This window comes from Salmo trutta, chromosome 8 (assembly GCF_901001165.1).
Source record: "Salmo trutta chromosome 8, fSalTru1.1, whole genome shotgun sequence".
NCBI classification, from domain to species: domain Eukaryota; kingdom Metazoa; phylum Chordata; class Actinopteri; order Salmoniformes; family Salmonidae; genus Salmo; species Salmo trutta.
The window spans coordinates 42,802,086-42,825,311 of NC_042964.1; the positions used below are offsets into that span (position 1 = coordinate 42,802,086).

The window sequence follows — 23,226 nt, forward strand, 5'->3', positions numbered from 1 at the left end:
CCCTAAATGACAGAAGATACCATACTGAAGAAAGAGCCTGGTTTCGAACTCTGTGCCGATTAGCATTTGGCAGGCGCTGCAGACTGCTGTAAGTGCGAGTGAGTTCAGTGAGCGCTTTTCTCCTGGAGGGGTTTCCCAGTCTCGTTTTCAGGGCCAGGTGGCCAAAGACCGGGGCAGATGGCTCCTCCTCTTCTACTCCATCCCTCTTCTCTGTCTCAGAGAGACTGACACACAAGGCTAAACTCAACTGTCATGGCTGCTTTTCTGAGGATGTCTTGGATTAAGACAGACTTCCTCTTGCCCCAGATGAAACATAAAAAATCCCATCGTTTGGTTTCAGAAGCAGAGGCGCCCAGCTGTAAACCTACCAAACTCTAGTTTCAGCAATAACCACATCACATATCCACAGGAATTTCCATTTGTATGAGAATGTGGTGGTAGAGATTGTACTGTAGGTGAACTATAGCATAGCTCTCATGGTCTGATTATAAGTCAAGGAGCATACTAACCTCTGGTCTCCTGCCCCTGTTGATGAAGGCACAGACAGGACTGTAGGCACCACTCCCACAGATGAACAGATGGGTTCTGTTGAACGGCTGGACCACCCGGATGAAGTTCCCACATCCATGCTGCAGAGAGATGGGGAGGAAATTGGTTAGTACATGTATGAAATCACCAAAGTATCCATACATCAGTCAATCAATCTATCATGCAATATTGCATGTTCAACAGCAACATCCTTCCAGACAGCAATTGTTGAGAAGGTCATAAAGCTAACAGTGGCCAAGTTGTGATTGGTCAGGGCCTATGCTTCATAAAGAGCAATTACACAGTTCCAAATGGTTAGCTACCAATGTTATTCCAACTTTCCTCACTTGCTACTTATATACTGTCATTAAGTACAATCATAATAGCTATTTCCAGTTTTCTCCCTGGCACTGGTGGAGTGGAAAAAAGGGTGTCAACGGTGAAGTGCTATTTCATCAAAGCCCTGTCTACAGGGCTGAGTATATACAGCCCTGTGATCTGATTACAGACCCAATCGAGATCTTTCCCTCTTCAGCACGAGGTGAGATTGGCCGGAGCACTGGGCTTTGTGCGTAATAAAAACTCAGACCGCGGAGCGAGCCAGTGGAGGAGAGGAGCACCCAGGGAGCCATTAGGAACTTGGCCATCCCCACGGAAACGGAGCAGCTGCGCCCACTCACACTCCGCACACCAACTCCGCCGAGAAAAACAATGATACATCCAACATTACACACCCTTCATTCCCTCTCGCTTTTTCACTTTCTCTTTCATTCCCCCTCTCCTCCTAGCAGATAAACACCCCTCAGATGACACCCTCCATCAACTCTACACCCCCCACTGTCTGCTCATATCCAATAGCAGATTCACATATAAACTAATATCATGTCCCAGAGCTTGCTGGGGTTAACTATCCAGCCACAGCCCCCCTTCAGAGACAAGCCAGAGCAACTGTAGCCGGGGATTTAAAACCAGGCTGATGGCCTTTCAGGGAGGATCACACAGCGAGGGAACTTTTAAACATGGATTTAATCAATCTCAACCTTTTATACATACAATAAAGGAATATTTCTCCCCAAATGCCATCCTCCAGTGCTTAACAATGTGTGGGCGTAGTCTGGAGGCCCAGTGACCCCAGATTCTATCGTAAAGGAAGAGTTGAATATATACACACACATCAGGAGGGTAACCATAACAACCTGACAAGGGCTGCGATTCAGGAAGACAAATAAAATGTCCGGGAGAAACTGCATTATAAAAACAGAGTTTAAACAGAGAGAGAGAGAGAAAGAAAGAGCGAGTGAGGGGTAGAGAGAGACAGTAAGAGTAAAGCGAGAGAGAGGGGAGAGGCCGAGACTGCAAGATAGAGAAACCAGGCAGGGCTGCGAAAGAGAGGGATGGCAGAGTAGAGGCGGAGGAGGGACTTAAGCCGACCACTGGGCTTCTCCACACAGAGACGCTCAGCCAAATATTTGTGCGAGGCTGTCCACAGAGCTGGAGCCGTGACTCTAGGCAGCACTAATCACCATCCACTGACTGGAAACAGCTTCTTCTCTACGCTACAGTACAAGACTATGGTCCTACACTATAGTGCTGTACAAGATCACAGCTCTCTGCTATGGTGGCCATTGTTACTAACTACGACTACTAGCTTCATAACAGTACACCACATGAATGCCTTTGAAGTCACAGTCCAAATAAAAAAAATAGGCCAACACAGTCCAATAAAAACAATGGAAAAAAACCAGAATGTTTGTCCTAACATGCAAAACAGCCTAATTAGTTACAGAAAACTGAATCACCAGCTGCTGTTTTGAGGTTGTCAATGTTGTATATGCTAATACAGAGACGCAGTGCAGTAAGGGTTCAGGACAGGTTATGAGATCTGTTGTCAGTCACAGTAGTTAGCGTACTGCTTTGATGCTTGTTTATTTTCTCTGGGTGGATTTGAGCACTCCTCTGCCTCATTCATCTATCGAATAACATAAGGAATACCAGGAGGAGTCAATGACTCTCCTCAATTCCACATCTGCAGCCCCACGCGTTTGGAACCCAGGATGCTAACACATGCTAACACATGCTAATGGAGAAGGACCAGAGACATCAGTATAGTGTGTTCGTTCATTTAGTTAGCGGTTAGCATCACACATGACTTTCAGTGGATTTAGTTAGCGGTTAGTGCTACATATTGAGTGTAAGTGTTCTTACCGTGGGGTCCTTGCCAGCCATTTGGCATTCCTCAATCTTGCTAACAGATGCAGGCCAAAACACCTGGTGAGAAACACAGAAAACAGCTTCATTAGGGACCATTGCACATCCTGGTCTTCTTGGAAGTTGGGAATTTTTTTAAACCCAGAAACCAGGGACAGCTTGTGGAGCGGAAAGAAGGAAGAGATGAGAACATAAATAAACAAACTCTGAAGCAAACTGACAAACTTCAATCACTGTAGTCACTTGCTAATAGGGATGCCCTACACTGTAGTAACTTCCTAGTAGGGATGCCCTACACTGTAGTCACTTCCTAGTAGGGATGCCCTACACTGTAGTCACTTGCTAATAGGGATGCCCTACACTGTAGTCACTTGCTAATAGGGATGCCCTACACTGTAGTGACTTGCTAATAGGGATGCCCTACACTGTAGTGACTTCCTAGTAGGGATGCCCTACACTGTAGTGACTTCCTAGTAGGGATGCCCTACACTGTAGTGACTTCCTAGTAGGGATGCCCTACACTGTAGTGACTTCCTAGTAGGGATGCCCTACACTGTAGTGACTTCCTAGTAGGGATGCCCTACACTGTAGTGACTTCCTAGTAGGGATGCCCTACACTGTAGTGACTTCCTAGTAGGGATGCCCTACACTGTAGTGACTTCCTAGTAGGGATGCCCTACACTGTAGTGACTTCCTAGTAGGGATGCTCTACACTGTAGTGACTTCCTAGTAGGGATGCCCTACACTGTAATGACTTCCTAGTAGGGATGCTCTATACTGTAGTGACTTCCTAGTAGGGATGCTCTACACTGTAGTGACTTCCTAGTAGGGATGCTCTACACTGTAGTGACTTCCTAGTAGGGATGCTCTACACTGTAGTGACTTCCTAGTAGGGATGCTCTATACTGTAGTGAACTTCCCAATAATGATGATAACTTGTCTCCAGTAAATGCTATATTTCCAATCCCGTGAGGAGCTTGAAGGGTCTAATGCTGGGAACGTATCAGGCAATTACTTTGCAAATGGATGTGCTACAGCTCTCTCTGGGGTAAACTGAATGCATTACCATCTGTTCTGCTCTTCATGCCTGTCAGTTATAGACAGGATAGCTCCCTCACTGCACAGATACAATTAGCTGAGAACTTCTGTTACAGAATCACAGAACTGCATCAAGCACCACTAATATATATGTCATATTTTGCTCCATGAAATGGGTGTGATCTAGCATATAAAATGTACTATATTTTAACTTAATTACCACCATTACGGCTTTTGTATAATTAGCATAATGTATTCAGCCATGATCTGCCACATGCAAGGAAAGCTAAATGAGATCAAGGTCATTTTGTCTCCTTTAGTGAGAGCTTGATAAATAGGATGGAAAGTAATAGAACTCATGTTGGTATCGGACAGAGAGTTATGAGTCATCACACCATGATACTATAATACTGTAAGGCAGAGGAAGTCAGTATCCTGCTATATCCATTCTCTACTTGCAATACTATCACAACAAGCAATGATCAACTAAACATTTCCCTGATGCTGTAAGGAAAATCCTCTAAACAGTTTAACGGACTGCTAAGAGGACCTCACCTTGAGTGTCCCATGGGTGATGTTGTTGATGTCCATTGACAGGACATGGTCCTTACAGCCTACATACATCCTGTCCTGGTCCTCATCCATCAACAGGACCCTGTAGTCCATGGCCTTGTCTGACAGACTGTAGTACTCCACCGTCTGGGACGCCTGCAGGTCTGTGGGATGCAAACAGACAATGTTATGGTGGGAAATAATGAGGAATCTTTTGCGTTTACAGCAGGACTATACCAAGTCAGCTAACACTGACTAAAACAACAAGTGCATAAAAGGTGATTGCGTCCGTTTTGCAACGCATGCAGTAGATTCCAAACAGCACAACTTTCCAGACACTTTATGAACACTGGACAGTCATGGTGAGCAAAATAAATCAGTGGAAAAACCATTTACTTGGTTGTCTCTCTGACCGACCAGCTACTGTAAAAGCCCGTATTGTCCTAAAGCTAGAAGGAAGAAGTACATGTCCTCTGTCTCTAAGTGTCCAGAGCTCTCCATCCAAACAATCAAAGGCCTTCACTGTCTATGCCAAACTCATGCATATTCATCACTATTGACAGGGGGCAGGAGTGGAGGAGTTGAGAGCAAGTTGATCCTTCTCTCTCTAATCAACAAACAGGCTGGCTATGCTCTCCTTGAGGCCTCCAGGCTAAAATCACTTTTCATTACTCTATTCAATAGTATTGCACATTGCTTTTGGAGGTCGAGGCCCTTTTATCCTGAATGAAAGCTGTTTTCCAGTGCCTCACCTCCCCCTCTCTTTCTGATCATGGATGTGTGTTTAGTGCTGTTGCCGTATGGAATAAAGCTAGAGTTGTTTACATGAATAAGCACCATTTCCCACGCCTCTTCACTCTATTGATCTATAAGCATCCTCATATCCTTTATTTGTTTATCCATTTGGTAGTTACAGTCGTCTCATCGCTACAACTCCCGTAACGACTCGGGAGAGGCGAAGGTCGAGAGCTATGCATCCTCCGAAACACGACCCAACCAAGACGCACTGCTTCTTGACACAAAGCCCGCTTAACCCAGAAGCCAGTCACACCAATGTGTCAGAGCAAACACCATACACCTGGCGACCATGTCAGCGTGCATGCGCCCGGCCCACCACAGGAGTCGCAAGAGCGCGATGGGACAAGGGCATCCCTGCCGGCCAAACCCTCCCCTAACTCGGACGACGCTCGGCCAATTGTGCTCCGCCCCATGGGTCTCCCAGGCGCGGCCGGCTGCGACAGAGCCTGGACGCGAACTAGGATCTCTAGCGGTACAACTAGCAACTGCGATGCAGTGCCTTAGATCACTGCGCCACTCTGGAGGCCCAAGCATCCTCATATCCTACGCCCCAATCATATGTTAGAGAAATCAACTTAGGCGATATTGTTAAAAAAAAAAGCACAAAGCAGTCGGTTGGTGTATCATGTATATGTTTAGGCATGAGCATTATCTCACAGCGCCTAATGAACAACACACAATGCTTTGTTTCCACCAGACTCAAATGTAATACCTTAGGCCCTTGTCAAACTCCAACAAGTACAATGTGCATTTAACAAAGAGAACCTCTGGAAAAAGGAGAAGATCACATGTCCAAAGCTTTAGAGCTGAGGAGATAGTGTCGCATTGGGCTCAGGGAGATATTAGGTTAGCTCAAGCATTCGGCTCATCAGGCTACAGATGTTCAACGGCCTGCTCTGCCAGAGATCAGGGAAGCCAGGCGTGCCACCAGGGGTGAAGGAGTAACTATAAGAACTAATTAAAACCATGCTTCACTCTAAACCACTCTTACCTACATCCCTCCAGAATAAGCAGGCAGGGGAGAGATTTAAAGACCTTCTTGGAAAGGGTTTTATTTTATCTTTTTGTTATGCTTGAGTGAAAGGAGTGTTCAGTTTACAAGCCTGCGGGCTCCTGCTTCTGTTTTTCCTGGAGCAAAAGGTGCTGACTCTCACTTAATGATTCCTGTTTACAGAAAGGTTTATTGTAGCTCTGCTCAATGTGGCTCTGGAAACCCCCCTAAAGTCAATGCTCTTGGTACAGTCTGATTCTATCCATATTGTCCCTCTGGAACATTCCACAAGGGGAACAAAGTGTTCAGAGGGGTGTGGCGGCCCGGGTGAAATAATGATAATAAGTTAACTCTATTGTTTTCTCAGTGGAGGAATTGGAGACTTTCATGTGTCCTACCGTGGGTGGAAGCCCTAACTAAGTCCAGTGTTTTAGGGGGAAACAGCGCGGCAGGCATGCGTCACATGACCCAGCCACCCAGCTGATCCTCTGTGAGGCGAGCATAGCCTCTGGTGCATACCATGGGATCCAGTGTCTGCTCATCATGACCCCAGCGGGAAACACAGGAGTCATGCCTAGGTAAGCATTACAGCCTTCTATCAAAATGTCACCATAGCCATTGGTGTACCGCACCTGCACTGTCTGAAGAAAACATGAAGACTCAAGTCCTTCTCCACCATTTTCTGCCTGAGATACATGGGATTTGCACAATTTAACATGTGTCTAATTTATAATGAGATCGGCTTACAAAGAGAGATGGAGGCAGGCAAGTCTGTGGATGTTTATTCTACAACCCATTAACCTTTGACCTGATGGGATCGGAGGTCATCCTTGTGGGACGAGTTAAGCTTTTGACGCCATAACATTAATACGTGGCTGTGGAAATGTAATCAAAGCAAACCTTAAACAATATAATGACTGTCATAGATCAGTAATAATGAGTCCCAGAAGTATCACTTAAACCAGGCATCATGGACAGGATACAAAAACATTTCTGCCCTCGTTACAGAACACGCCCGCAGTAGGAGAATGCAGAGCAGTGGTGAGGACTCAGTAGAGTATTGTGGGTAGTCTATTATTTATGTGGGCAGGTGGGCCGCACCTTCCCCTGTGCATCTCCTGGTAGGACTCCCGAGTTCACTTTGACTGTGAGCGTTCACCCATGGGGGCTCCGCTGTGCAGGAATAGTGTTCTGACCAGGAGCGGTCATCCACGTTGTGGACTGCGGGTTGCAGAGCAGCCGACCGCTGCAGGTGATCACACAGTAATACCTCTCGTCCCTTTTGAAGAGTGGTTCATTTGTGAGAGCTGGGTCAAGCGGAAGCGGCACAAAAACCTTTCGTAGGGGCCAAGAGACCACAACGGTCATTCAATATTTAAGAGTGGTGGTGGGTTGCGGGCTTCGCATGGTCGTACACTGCCGCAGAGCAACTGCAGATGATGTTATCTAGTCTGAGTGAAGTAGTCTACATATTTTGCATGCAAAACTAAAACCCAGATATAAATCCATACTAGCGGTCACCCAAGACAGCAGGTCAGACATCCTCGATGGTGATAATGTAACTAACGAGCATATGAATACACATTCATCTTGACATCACAGCAGGATCTCAGATGATCTATATTTCAGCTTATTAACACACTTTCGATTCACATTTGCATTGATCCCCAGTCCAGTGAACCTTGCACGGAGGGCGAATCTGTTTAAGACAGCAGACTTAATCCAGTCTAAAAATGTATCCACCAGGAACATCTGATGACATGACCAGACTACAAGCTTTGATCTTCATTCCCTATAAACGAGTCCTCTAAACTAAGGGAGGATAGCAGAGAAAGGCAACAACCATCCTGCATGCCACATAGTACTGTCCAAAAGGAACAAAACAGTTGTGATGTCAGTCTGTAGAATCTAAGTGAAGGATTTGGGCAGCAGCAGGGACTTGTCCTTCCGCCCATGATGGTTTTACTGTAATTAAAATTGTGGAAGAGATTGCAGTGTTCATTTCATAATTGTATAAATGTAAATGGGATAGGCCTTGTCTTGTTTCATGGTGCTGTGATTACATTGAGGGGGGAGTGAAAGGGAGGGAGACGGGAATGGTGCCACCACAGAGAATAAGAAGTTTCCCTCCGGCGAAGTGAAAACCCATAACACGGAATGACAGACTAACTCTCCCGTTTACGTCATTTAGCAGACGCTCTTATCCAGAGCGACTTACAAATTGTTAGGCTGATCAAAGTAGTGGGCCTCCACCATGATCTCCACCAGTAAACAAGCCAGTGGTGTTTTAGGTTTGGCTCGCCATACAAGGAACAGTTTATCACATTGCAGAATTGTAAAAAGAGAGATTCAGCGCCTCTGGAAAGTACGCCGTCTGGCTTTTACAAGAGTGATGACTATGTGGGTCCCCCCCAAGATCGGGTTCAAGGACACGGAGTCAGCAGTCTGTGCTGGTCGGCCCACTGAGCCACCCTGACAGGCTCATTCTACTCTCCCTATGTGGGGGGGCACCAGCTGGGGACTGACACACTCGGGCTGTACAGAGCCATTACACCTGTAATCCAGCTGTGTCCAGGCAGGGTCAGGTGCACAGAGGCAGGAGAGGTATCAAAGGATCAGGATTACGACAACTTCCTAATATGGATGCCATACACAGTACAGGATGGTTCAAGTCAATGCTCATCTGGAGCTGAAGTTTAAGAGAACCAAGTCTACTCAACCAAGATTTAATCAGCTCTACTCATAGGAGTACTGAAAAGCTATACTAGGTTAAATGGTTAACTAGGCCTGTGGAGTGTGAATTCTTTCTGGATGTTGGCTACCTCAGTGTGAGAGCCAAAGGCCCAGAGGTCTTCAGACCCCATTAACACCACAGAGCTGGGCAGGCGGCCAATCAAAAACCTCCCTTTATGTCTTAGATTCAATGCAGTCCTTTTCAAAATGGGCCGCACCCTCAAAGGCCATCATGAATTCATTAATCACATGCAAATGAGGCATCGTCTATTTTCAGCGAATAGGACCGGTGTTCCACTGTTTTCAGGGGCAGGAGTAGGCGCATCCCAATCACTCGCCTTGATAAATATTGAAGCATGGGCTTAGTACACTCCCGCCCCCTGATTCATGTACCCACTGAAGATGGAGTGGGTTTCTTTATAAACGTCTGACTTTAGACCTCTTGCCAAGTGTCGGTGCTCTTTGTGAGGACAATGCCACATCTCCTTGGGTTCAGTTCTGCATGACTACACTCCTTTAATACAATGTTGGTACATTCACACATACTGCGCCACTCACAACCTTTATCCTGGCAACTCAAAGCGTCGGTCTGGCTCTGGAGACGCTGACCCGCACGGGGACATTTCTTCCATCTCCATGGGGATATAGGCCTAGCCTACAGTACACAGTGTTTTGGGTGGTATATAGGCAGGTAAAGCAGAGGGGGCGGGTTGGGTATCGTGCCAGAGCACGGTCTCATGGTCATATGTAGGATGACTATTCTCCTATCAGCCTTTGGTATGACCTCCCCATCATTGATTTCTCACTCCAGCTTCACTACGTAGGACACAAGTGTAGAACACGAGGACAGAGTAATCTTTCTCCTTGGCAGTGAGAGTGTGGTTCTCTAAGACTCTGCAGGGTGAGGTTACCCAGCACCAGCGTCAGAGCAGTCTTGGGTAATATCCCCTCCAGGAGTCTGAAACCGGAGACGCAAACCAACCTGTCCATCACGCTAGCTAGCGTTAGCCTTAATTAGCACCTGGCCTCTTCTTCACCTGCCACAGCATCCCACCAACCCCCCTTAGGGCCTCATGACCTTTCACTTAACCAGTCCTCCAGTTACTCCTTCACCCCACCCGCAGGTACTAAATCAATGTATTTTTACTGTCAGTTCAGCCACAGACTACAGGCCCCATGAGACCAGAGGGAGTATCAATATTGGACTATAAAATGTGCCTTCTTGTATTATACTTATGCTAAAATGTTTATTCTATTCTACTGAGTCATTTACTTTACGTTCGTATTCTTATCTTGTATTATTTATTATTGTTGTTGCATTGTTAAGGAAACTGTAAGTAAGCATTTGGTTGGACGGTGTATACTGTGTGTATCCCATACATAGGACTAATAAAACTTGAAACTGTCAGGTGTAGGGGAGGTTTAATAGACAGTACTGGGCAGTGGTGTAAAGTACTTAAATAAAAATACTTTCAAGTCATTTTGGTATTTGTACTTGACGACTTTTACTTCACTACATTCCTAAAGAAAATAATGTACTTTTTTACTCCATACATTTTCCCTGACACTCGAAAGTACTCGTTACATTTTGAATGCTTATCAAGAGAACATCCCTAGTCATCCCTACTACCTCTGATCAGGCGGATTCACTAAACAAATGTTTTGTTTTTAAATTATGTCTGAGTGGTGGAGTGTGCTCCTGGCTATCCGTAAATAAAGGGTGCCGTGTGGATTACTTAATATAAGGAATTTGAAATGATTTATACTTTTGATACTTAAGTACATTTGATCAATTACATTTACTTTTGATACTTAAGTATATTTAAAACTAAATACTTTGACTTTACTCAAGTAGTATTTAACTGGGTGACTTTCAAGTGAGTCATTTTCTAATAACATATCTTTACTTTTACTCAAGTATGACAGTAGGGTAATTTTTCCACCACTGGTGAGGGTACAGAGAGTAGTAACTGGTAACAGACCTGCAGTTTCTTTTAACCTTCACTCAAAACCTATATGTTATGACCAAGACGTCAGAAAAGGGTCTTGACCTCCAAAAGGCTAAAATAACTCACATTTAGTCATTGATCCCAACATTAAATGTCACGGCTGTCAAAAGGTTGAGGACCAAGGTGCAGCGTGTGGGTAGTTCCACATTTTATTTACTCTCTTAAACTATGCAATACATCCAATAACTGAATAGACAAAACAAACCGCGACACAGAGGAGAAACAAACACTACTCAAAAAGAATTACCCACAAAACCCAGGAGGAAAAAAAAAAAACCTACTTAAGCATGAACTCCAATTAGAGACAACAAGGACCAGCTGCCTCTAATTGGAGATCATCCCAAACAAACCAACATAAAAATACCAAAACTAGAACCTAACATAGCCTTCGAAAACATAGAATAAACCCCCGTCACGCCCTGACCTACTCTACCATAGAAAATAACAACTTACCATGGTCAGGACGTGACAATAAAATACAAACATTTTCACTGGTATAATAAAAAATTATTCCAAAAGAGTCACTTTTTCCATTGTTAGTGAATATAGTGCATTTGGAATGTATTCAGACCACTTGATTTTTTTTCACATCTTGTTACATTACAGCCTTATTCTAAAATGGATGAAATTGTTTCCCCCTCCCCAATCTACACACAATACCCCATAATGTCAAAGCAAAAACTTTTTTTAGAAATGTTTGAAAAAGTACAAAAATAAATTGCCACATTTACAGAAGTATTCAGACCCTTTACTCAGTACTTTGTTGAAGCACCTTTGATAGGGATTACAGCCTGGAGTCTTCTTGGTATGACGCTACAAGCTTGGCACACTGGTTTTTGGGGAGTTTCTCCCATTCTTCTCTGCAGATCCTCTCAAGCTCTGTCAGGTTGGATGGGGAGCGTCACTGCACAGCTATTGTCAAGTCTCTCCAGAGATGTTCGATCGGGTTCAAGTCCGGGCTTTGGCTGAACCACTCAAGGACATTCAGAGACTTGTCCCAAAGCCACTCCTGCGTTGTCTTGGCTGTGTGCTTAGGGTTGTTATCCTGTTGGAAGGTGAACCGTCGCCCCAGTCTGAGGTCGTGAGCGATCTGGAGCAGGTTTTCAATCAAGGATCTCTGTACTTTGCTCCGTTCATCTTTCCCCTCGATCCTGACTAGTCTCCCAGTCCCTGCAGCTGAAAAACATCCCCAAAAACATGCCTTTTTGGCAAACTCCAAGCGGACTGTCATGTGCCTTTTACTGAGGAGGGGCTTCCGTCTGGTCACACTAACATAAAGACCTGATTGGTGGAGTGCTGCAGAGATGTTGTCCTTCTGGAAGGTTCTGTTCTCCCATTTCCACAGACAAACTCTGGAGCTCTGTCAAAGTGACCATCGGGTTCTTGGTCACCTCCCTGACCAAGGCCCTTCTCCCCCGATTGCTCAGTTTAGCTGGGCGGTCAGCTCTAGGAAGAGTCTTGGTGTTTCCAAACTTCTTCCATTTAAGAATGATGGAGGCCACTGTGTTCTTGGGGACCTTCAATGCTGCAGACATTTTTTGGTACCCTTCCCCAGATCTGAGTTTTACGGACAATTCCTTCGACCTCATGGCTTGGTGTTTGCTCTGACATGCACTGTCAACTGTGGGACCTTATATAGACAGCTGTGTGTCTTTCCAAACCATGTCCAATCAATTGAATTTATCACAGGTGGACACCAATCAAGTTGTAGATACATCAAGGATGATCAATGGAAACAGGATGCACCCGAGCTCAATTTCAAGTCTCATAGCAAAGGGTCTGAATACTTATGTAAATAAGGTATCCGTTTTTTAGTTAAGGCATTTGCAAAAATTTCTAGAAACCAGTTTTCGCTTTGTCATTATGGGGTATTGTGTATAGATCCATGAGATGTTTCTATAGTTTTTTTATCCATGTTACAAAGAGGCTGTAACTTAACAAAATGTAGAAGGGAAGGGGTCGGAATACTTTCCAAAAGAACTATGTAATAGTCTAGCTGTGTTAATTTAGCCTTTTCCATTTTATTATGTAAAGAACCATTGCCTTTTCTATGGAAACTCACTTAAGCTCAAAGCCAGTATGAGAATAGTTCTGTGTGCAAGATAAAATATTTAATGATACATCTGTAAATTCCCAAAGACCAACCGTCACCATTTCCATTTGACCTTGTGCATCTTCCAGAAAGATACCGTCTCTTCCATATTGATGGCCATTGATTACCTTTCAACATGGTGCACGGGATGAACACTAAAACATTCATCTGGGGCGGCAAGGTCAAAGACAGAAATGTCAAAACACAGAGACAGGAAGAGAAAGGAGGAGAAGAGAGAGAAAAGGTATGACTGACAGAAGGCTTGTCAAACCCTATCCGCAAACACAGCAGCCGTAGGCTTTGCTGCAGCCTGTACCCGCTAACCTTCATTGGAGAATGTCCAGGTTCTAACTCAATCAATTAGCTCGGCTAGCAACAGGACACATGCCTGGAGACACAAACAACAACCACACACAAAACGACCCCAGTCAGCCTGGTTATTTGTATGTCTAAACATCTCTCTGTCGACAGTAATGACAGGTCACTGGTTTGTATAGCCTTGAACTCCCTGGAGCATACCATCATGGCACTAGCGGTTCTGTGGGGGGGGTGGCAACGATGATGATTATGAACATGGTCCTTTGTCTGCTAATGCCTGCAATGCAGTGAAGAAAACGATATGACAACAATAACGTCTAATGTAACTGGCCCCTCTAACAGTACAACTGGCCCCAGCTTGGCCCCCCCAGTTGAAATGGTCTAGAACCGCCACTGCATCACAGATTTGTGATTTCACTTCAAAGGTAAATTACAAGTTCAGATGCACTCTGGGAAAAATAATGTAAAGCAGATATGGGATGCTCTGTGAAATCATAAGCATTTTACTTTAATTCCATGCCCCTGAGCGCTAATGCAGACACACTGGTCCACTTTTGCCCTGCGTCAGCCCTGCCTATAACCTTTGACTTCCTATTGACCCTGCTGACGACCATGCAGGCTGCGGTCTGTTTAACCTATCCAGGCCCCGTAATTGCAGAGGGGTCAGAGATAGAAGACAAAAGGTCAAACCCATAGAGAACACCATCATCAGATCTGGGGCAAGTTAGGCGATTTATGATCAGGTTGAGGTTTAGATAAAACCTTGAATATCAAACCCCTGGCTCAGACCTTCCCATTAAATTTAAAATTTGAGACATTATCTTACAGGAGGTGAATGCTACATTGGCAAGGCTCTGCTGTTTATCTTCCAAATGAGTCCCTCACGTAGGAATTCGGAAAATGTTTACCTTGGCTACGTTTCAATTCCACTGAATTCACCTCTTGATTTTCCTCAGTAAAACGCTGAGGAGTCTTAGAGTTAAATCTGAAAGGGGTCAAACATTTTTCAGGATACCTGAAGTATTCCAAATATTCACTTAACAGCTCACAGCCTCAATTTGTTTTATTAAGAGGGACGAAAAAAACTGTCAGTTTCCATGGTGATTCAGGGAAAAGTAGAAAGTAATCAAATGTGAAGAATTTGCATGCGCACACACCCACACACCATCCCACAATTAAATAAACATACTTCACAGTTGGACGACCTCCTGATAGTCATCCTTTATGAATAATGAGGGCTTGGTGGAGATTCTAATGACGCATGATAAAAGAAGGAACTCATCTCTGGAAGCTGGGGAACCAGAACATCCGTTCTATGGTGAAAGGCTGTGAGACAGGCGGCTGTGTGTGTGACGTCTGGTTCCGCTCAGGGTTTGGGAACAGGAGTAGCTCCCAGAGAGAGGGAACACTCCCTACAAGAACACCATCTTAATCCATCTCCCACATGTCTCAAACTACAGCTACACGACCAAGGCTCTCTACCAAGGTCTAGACAGGAGGATTCAAATAGACACCTGCTAAAAACACAGATATTTTTTTTACATCCAAATACTTATATATTTTCTTAAGCCTCATTTACACAGTGACACCCTGACCGCCAGCAGTGTTTTACCAGGACAGATGACATTAATGACACCTTAAACAAAGACCAGCACCCACCCTGAGCCACACGTACCCTGTCAGCGGTGACAGTGACCATGACTCTCAACACCCACTGTGTTAGTGTAGAATCCTCTGCAATCACCCAGAGAGAAACAAAACCCAAATCATCCTACCAGACCGTACACAGACAGCCTTAGATGTGTGATAAGTACCATATAGCCATAGCCCTGGACAGGTAACTCATTAACACGGCTTCATAACAATTAGATCAGGGCTAAAACATTGTCGTATTGGCTTGTAAACTCACTGGTAGGTACAGAACGCAGCCTAACAAAAGGTTGTCAAATGTTTCACATGGGTCAAACGACAAAGTATCAATATGGCATGAGCCAGGGCCTTTCTGATGATCTAACGCTTTCTTCTATGCTCAGCAATTTGTCCAAATAAACTGAGATGAAATCCAGATACTGTATGTTTGAAAGTATATTTTGCAGGGTAAAAAGCAAAGAGAGAAAAGTGAATTCTGTTTCTGAGTAATAGCATATCACCTATGTCACTGAATCGGGTTGAGAAAGGACAATGCTATATGACAACTGGACCAGACCCAGATTCATTTTCCACCTTAGTTGAAATTGAAACATTTCTCCATATAATCTATGGCAGGGATTTAAATAAACACAGATTATCGACATCGCAGTGCACTTGACTTGTACAGTCGTGGCCAAAAGTTGAGAATGACACAAATATTAATTTTCACAAAGTCTGCATGATGGCAATTTGCATATACTCCAGAATGTTATGAAGAGTGATCAGATGAATTGCAATTAATTGCAAAGTCCCTCTTTGCCATGCAAAGGAACTGAATCCCCCAAAAACATTTCCACTGCATTTCAGCCCTGCAACAAAAGGACCATCTGACATGTCAGTGATTCTCTTATTAACACAGGTGTGAGTGTTGACGAGGACAAGGCTGGAGATCACTCTGTCATGCTGATTGAGTTTGAATAACAGACTGGAAGCTTCAAAAGGAGGGTGGTGCTTGGAATCATTGTTCTTCCTCTGTCAACCATGGTTACCTCCAAGGAAACACGTGTCGTCATCATTGCTTTGCACAAAAAGGGCTTCACAGGCAAGGATATTGCTGCCAGTAAGATTACACCTAAAATCAACCATTTATTGGATCATCAAGAACTTCAAGGAGAGCGGTTCAATCGTTGTGAAGAAGGCTTCAGGGCGCCCAAGAAAGTCCAGCAAGCGCCAGGACCGTCTCCTAAAGTTGATTCAGCTGCGGGATCAGAGCACCACCAGTACAGAGATAGCTCAGGAATGGCAGCAGGCAGGTGTGAGTACATCTGCACGCACAGTGAGGCGAAGACTTTGAGGATGGCCTGGTGTCAAGAAGGGCAGCAAAGAAGCCAGTTCTCTCCAGGAAAAACATCAGGGACAGACTGATATTCTGCAAAAGGTACAGGAATTGGACTGCTGAGGACTGGGGTAAAGTCATTTTCTCTGATGAATCCCCTTTCCAATTGTTTGGGGCATCCGGAAAAAAAGCTTGTCGAGGGAAGGTGAGCGCTACCATCAGTCCTGTGTCATGCCAACAGTAAAGCATCCTGAGACCATTCATGTGTGGGGTTGCTTCTCAGCCAAGGGAGTGGGCTCACTCACAATTCTGCCAAAGAACACAGCCATGAATAAAGAATGGTAGAAACACATCCTCCGAGAGAAACTTCTCCCAACCTTCCAGGAACAGTTTGGTGACGGACAATGCCTTTTCCAGCATGATGGAGCAACTTGCCATAAGTGATAACTAAGTGGCTCGGGGAACAAAACATCGATATTTTGGGTCCATGGCCAGGAAACTCCCCAGACCTTAATCCCATTGAGAACTTATGGTCAATCCTCAAGAGGCGGGTGGACAAACAAAAACCCACAAATTCTGACAAACTTCAAGCATTGATTATGCAAGAATGGGCTGCCATCAGTCAGGATGTGGCCCAGAAGTTAATTGACAGCCTAGGATTAGACCTAGTCCAGTCTAATCTACACCTCACCTGCTCAGAGAAAGATATAGGACGCCTCACTGTTAGTGGTTTATTATTCAGTCCTTAGTCCTGGGCTTTGTACCATTCTCACATTTGAATGATTCATGGGAAAATATGGCCCTCATCTTATCCGTGGTTGACAAAACACAGACTTCGGAGTGGTCCGCTATTCATTATTTTAACTTTCACTGAGACAGATGGAGTTTGTGTTTTGGAATATGTCAAATGAAAGGTGACGCTAGACTAAATATTGGGGAAAATAAAAGTGATTGAAAACAAAATCTCTTATCATGCTAATAAATTCATAATGATTTTTGCTACAAATTGAAGCCCCTCATTTTCCAGCTCACTGAAATATATGGCTGTATTTGACTGTTTATTATATAGGGCTGCGTTCTGGGGCCTGCGTTTCTCAGTGTTTATTATTGTGTTTTGGTTGCCGTCCCGTTTGCTTCTCCAAGACAAGATTAAGCAGTGTGAGGGAGCAGGAATGTCAGTGATGCAACTTCTCCTGGAGACGCGAGCTGACTCACTCAGCCACGTGAACCTGCCTTACCCTCGGCTAGAGTTTCAGGAGAGAGGCAAGAAAAGATGGGTAGCGAGAGGGGTAGCGAGAGAGAGAGGGGTAGCGAGAGAGAGACTGTGTACTGACAAGTCTCCTCCCAGAGTTTATTTTCTCTTTTTTGATTTAGTCAGTTTAGGCTGTAATAATAAAGAGTCTTTACTCTAGGGAACTACAGTATCTCGCCTCCAGTGCAGAACCTTTGACACACACCCTTACACTTGCTGCTGACTGGACCCCCCACCTGTTACCCTCTCTGGGCCCTGCACCTCTCCCCAACCTGGTACTGGAGAGAGCTCATGCACCCCAAATACTTCCCTCAGTGAGGACATCCACACTGGAGTTTATTGGAGAGAAGAGCCCTCTCCCTGGGTCAGAAGTGTCTCAAACTCCCTACATCTGGATCTCTCCCAGGCAGAAGCTCCACTGAAGGCAGGGTGAAATATGGAGCCTGTCCGCCCCAACAAAAAAGGATTTCCAGCTCCACCAACATAGATCAGTTCAGCTCAACTCCCGTGCTTGACATCCCTGACAGAATAGCTTTACAAATCACAGCATGGAAGCTAACCAACACCTGAAATCTTGGCTTACAATCAAATCTCCATTCCTTTATTTACCTTGAAATGTCCATCCAGTCACTGCCAAATCCCCTTCGCTTCTGTTTTCACACTAATTCAATCCAATGAGTCCCATGGGAATGAAGCACAGCGAAGCACCTACATAGATCATCCTAAGTGACACACACACACACCTGACTTTTCAAATAAATAAATCGAGCTACTACCAGTCCACCACAAAACCAGAGCTACCCAACCAAGAACCACTTTAGGAACTATTTGACTGATAATCGTTCCCTTTGACGTTTCACTCAGATGCAGTAGAACCAAACTAAAGCAGGAAATGGGGACAAATCATATCCACACATGGAAAAGGGATTAACCAATCACATGATCAGCAGCAGGGATAGATTCATTCCCTGCATGTTGACTGTGAATCCTGGAGGTCAGCCATTTTAACAGGGCAGGAGTGAATAGGTCTACCGTGGTTGTATGTAAAAGCCACAGAGGTATTTGAGTGGTTTGGTCTGTTTGCAGTGAGCGAGCAGGCTTTTTCCAAGCCACCCGCAACGCTCCACACATCCCCTAGACAAGTATATACAGCCTGGGTCCTGTCTGTGAGCAGCTCTGCTGAGTGGGGCGTTTCACTGCCTGTCTGTCTGACAGCTGGGCTACAGCACTCGAGACAATCACAGAGAGAAGAAGACAGGGAAGGAAAGGAGGAGACAGTAGGAGAAAAGGGGCGGAAAGAGGATGAGAGCCAGTGAGAGGAAGAGAAAGGTGCTGGGAGTCAAGGAAAAAGATGACCACAGTATATATATATATATATATATATATATATATATATATATATATATATATATATATATATATATATATATATATATATATATATATATATATATATATATATATATATATATATATATATATATATATATCACAGCCTTTCCAAAGACAATGAGTCACAGTCACAACACCTCTTCACACTCAGACGCCGCACAGACACATGTGCAACAAAGACATAGCACAGCCACAGTGTTTCCTGCATTGGACAAAATAAAATCAGCCTGGAGGTACTGAAAGATAATCAAACATACCCAGCAGTTGCTGTACAACATCAACACCAGTGTACAGTTACACCACTTATGAGGGGTAGATGGTTCCTGAAAGCATGAGAAACAACCCCTCCAGCCTCCTCCCCAGTTCAGAGGGTTAATAATTCATCCAATCATCTGTGTCAAGGATATTAAATAAAACAGAATCAAACCAAGAGGCTGTAACACTCACAGGGAAAGGAAACAGTGCCTCCACCCACTGGGCGTGTTTAAAGTTTAACCAGGACCAGGCTGAGCCAGGGCAGTCAGTCATGACACAGTACAATCTCACAGAGGTACGGCTCTGGCTCGCTGCAATGACATGGAATAGAACTGAAAAATGGAACCACAATCTCAGGGTCTCACAGGCCCAAACCAAGAACATGACAACTTTTTTATTTGATTTATTTCACCTTTATTTAACCAGGTAGGCTAGTTGAGAACAAGTTCTCATTTGCAACTGCGACCTGGCCAAGATAAAGCGTAGCAATTCGACACATACAGAGTTACACATGGAATGAACAAAACATACAGTCAATAATACAGTAGAACAAAAGAAAACAAAAAGTCTATATACAGTGAGTGCAAATGAGGTAAGTTAAGGCAATAAATAGGCCATGGTGGCGAAGTAATTACAATACAGCAATTAAAACACTGGAATGGTAGATGTGCAGAAGATGAATGTGCAAGTAGAGATACTGGGGTGCAAAGGAGCAAGATAAATAAATAAATAAATAAATAACAGTATGGGAATGAGGTAGGTAGATAGCCCATCTGTAAACAGCCCATCTATGTACAGGTGCAGTGATCTGTGAGCTGCTCTGACAGCTGGTGCTTAAAGCTAGTGAGGGAGATATGAGTCTCGAGTTTCAGAGATTTTTGCAGTTCGTTCCAGTCATTGGCAGCAGAGAACTGGAAGGAAAGATGACCAAAGGAGAAATTGGTTTTGTTTGGGGGTGACCAGTGAGATATACCTGCTGTAGCGCATGCTACGAGTGGGTGCTGCTATGATGACCAGTGAGCTGAGATAAGGCGGGGCTTTACCTAGCAGAGACTTGTAGATAACCTGTAGCCAGTGGGTTTGGCGACGAGTATGACGCGAGGGCCAACCAACGAGAGTGTACAGGTCGCAATGGTGGGTAGTGTATGGGGCTTTGGTGACAAAACGGATGGCACTGTGATAGACTGCATCCAGTTTGTTAAGTAGAGTGTTGGAGGCTATTTTGTAAATGACATCACCGAAGTCGAGGATGATGGTCAGTTTTACGAGGGCGTGTTTGGCAGCATGAGTGAAGGATGCTTTGTTGCGATATATGAAGCTGATTCTAGATTTCATTTTGGATTGAGATGCTTAAATGTGAGTCTGGAAGGAGAGTTTAGAGTCTAACCAGACACCCAGGTATTAATAGTTGTCCACGTATTCTAAGTCAGAGCCGTCCAGAGTAGTGATGCTGGATGGGCGAGCAGTGATCGATTGAATAGCATGCATTTAGTTTTACCTGCGTTTAAGAGCAGTTGGAGGCCACAGAAGGAGAGTTGTATGGCATTGAAGCTCGTCTGGAGGTTAGTTAACACAGTGTCCAAAGAGGGGCCAGAAGTATACAGAATGGTGACGTCTGCGTAGAGGTGGATCAGAAAATCACCAGCAGCAAGAGCAACATCATTGACATATACAGAGAAGAGAGTCAGCCTGAGAATTGAACCCTGTGGCACCCCCATAGAGACTGTGAGAGGTCTGGACAACAGGCCCTTCGATTTGACACACTGAACTTTATCAGAGAAGTATTTGGTAAACCAGGCGAGCCAATCATTTGAGAAACCAAGGCTGTTGAGTCTGCCAATAAGAATGTGGTGATTGACAGAGTCGAAAGCCTTGGCCAGGTTGATGAATACGGCTGCACAGTAATGTCTTTTATCGATGGAAGTTATGACGTTTAGGACCTTGAGCGTGGCTGAGGTGCACCCATGACCAGCTCTGAAACCAGATTGCATAGCGGAGAAGGTACGTGGGATTCGAAATGGTCAGTAATCTGTTTGTTAACTTGGCTTTCGAAGACCTTAGAAAGACAGGGTAGGATAGATATTGGTCTGTAGCAGTTTGGGTCTAGTGTCACCCCCTTTGAAGAGGGGGATGACCGCGGCAGCTTTCCAATCTTTGGGAATCTCAGACGATACGAAAGAGAGGTTGAAGAGGCTAGTAATAGGGGTTGCAACAATTTCGGCAGATCATTTTAGAAAGAGAGGGTCCAGATTGTCTAGCCCGGCTGATTTGTATGGGTCCAGATTTTGCAGCTCTTTCAGAACATCAGCTATCTGGATTTGGGTGAAGGAGATATGGTGGGGGCTTTGGCGGGTTGCTGTGGAGGGTGCCGGGCAGTTGACCGGGGTAGGGGTAGCCAGGTGGAAAGCATGGCCAGCCGTAGAGAAATGCTTATTGAAATTCTCAATTATAGTGGATTTATCGGTGGTAACAGTGTTTCCTAGCCTCAGAGCAGTGGGCAGCTGGGAGGAGGTGCTCTTATTCTCCATGGACTTTAGTGTCCCAGAACTTTTTTGAGTTAGTACTACAGGATGCAAATTTCTGTTTGAATAAGCTAGCCTTAGCTTTTCTAACTACCTGTGTATATTTGTTCCTAACTTCCCTGAAAAGTTGCATATCACTGGGGCTATTCGATGTTAATGCCGAACGCCACAGGATGTTTTTGTGCTGGTCAAGGGCAGACAGGTCTGGAGAGAACCAAGGACTATATCTATTCCTGGTTCTACATTTTTTTAATGGGTCATGCCTATTTAAGATGGTGAGGAAGGCACTTTTAAAGAATATCCAGGCATCATCTACTGACGGGATGAGGTCAATGTCATTCCAGGATACCCCGGCAATACCCGGACAATGTTAAGTCCCACAGGGACTAAGCAGCATCGGTACTATAAAGGTTAGAGCCGCCCTCCCACTATCTGGCAGAGAACACTGATTAAATGTCAAACACAAACATCTAAGGGAATGTCTGAGATGACCTCATCTCAGACATTCCCTTAGATGTTTGTGTTTGACATTCATTGCAGAGAAGGTAATTATGTAGTATTTTCTTGTTAGTTCAAAATGACAAAGATGATTGTACATCCTCTGGATGGGCATCAATCTGTTATTGACCATATGTTACCCATTAACACCATAAACTAATAGCTTCATTGTGTTCTGTAAACTCATCACAGCTGTGGTGAAACACAGCAGACCAGGATGAGACTAAGCCTGAGGTAATGCTTTACTGGTGTTCTGGAGAAGGTTAGATGGAGGACATGTCTGTCCGATGCTTAGGGATTCACTGTTGGAGTAAACAGGACATTTCTTTACCTTCGAAGGAGAGGAAGACTCTTGGCAGTGGCTGGAGGAAGCTGGAGACACAAGTGAGGAGGAGAGAGAGAGCCAGGAGGGTGGGTCCAACTCCTATCCAGGGCGGGGTCTTCACAACCCCCTCCAGCGACTTCATGGCAGCAGGGCCTGAGGAACCACACCCAGTCCAAACGACCTGAGGGAGGAGGAGAGAGGTACATCACTGGTCAGACTACAGTACCACAGATATGGCAAGGATGTTCAAATCCAGTCCACGAGGGCTACAGCACTGATGATTTTCTTCTCTTCCCGGTAGTTAATAGATCCCAGTAATTGATTGATTCACTCATCTGGTTTCCCAGGTCTGAAACAATTCCTGATTAGAAAGGTAGGATTAAAACTAGCAGTGCTGCAGCCCTCCATTAATTATTCCTGTCCTATGGCGTCTACTTCCTGTTAAATGAGAGATAGAGTGTCACATGACAGTTAAATCCATCAGTTACCACGTCCTTTATTTACATGGCTCACTTATGGATGAGATTCATCTACACAAAAGAGCTGAGGGAGAATCTCCTCTCTGCCTTCACTCTGCTTCCATTATTGGACAAGAGGATCTCCATTATTGATAAAGACAGCCATTACCAGAGGACTTTCTCCTGTAGAGAGATTATCTTACTGCTAACCAAAGACTGAGCTTCTCACTGCCTCTGAAAAACTGAGCAGGCTCTTCTGCCCATGGCCACGCCACTCAATGTATTGTGCGCA

At 44.7% G+C, this 23,226-nt stretch overlaps 1 protein-coding gene across 3 annotated transcripts in view; it reads right to left on the reverse strand.

Moving 5' to 3' along the window:
* LOC115199007 (semaphorin-3C) overlaps positions 1-23,226 on the reverse strand; it is a 51,871-nt gene that overhangs the window by 14,485 nt on the left and 14,160 nt on the right. For all 3 annotated transcript variants that reach the window (XM_029761489.1, XM_029761488.1, XM_029761490.1), the window contains exons 2-5: positions 22,483-22,657; positions 4,330-4,490; positions 2,734-2,796; positions 510-629 (exon numbers count right to left, since the gene is read on the reverse strand). In XM_029761489.1, the coding sequence (XP_029617349.1) occupies positions 510-629; positions 2,734-2,796; positions 4,330-4,490; positions 22,483-22,618 (480 nt within the window). In that variant the 5' untranslated portion in view covers positions 22,619-22,657. The remainder of the gene's footprint in view (positions 1-509; positions 630-2,733; positions 2,797-4,329; positions 4,491-22,482; positions 22,658-23,226) is intronic.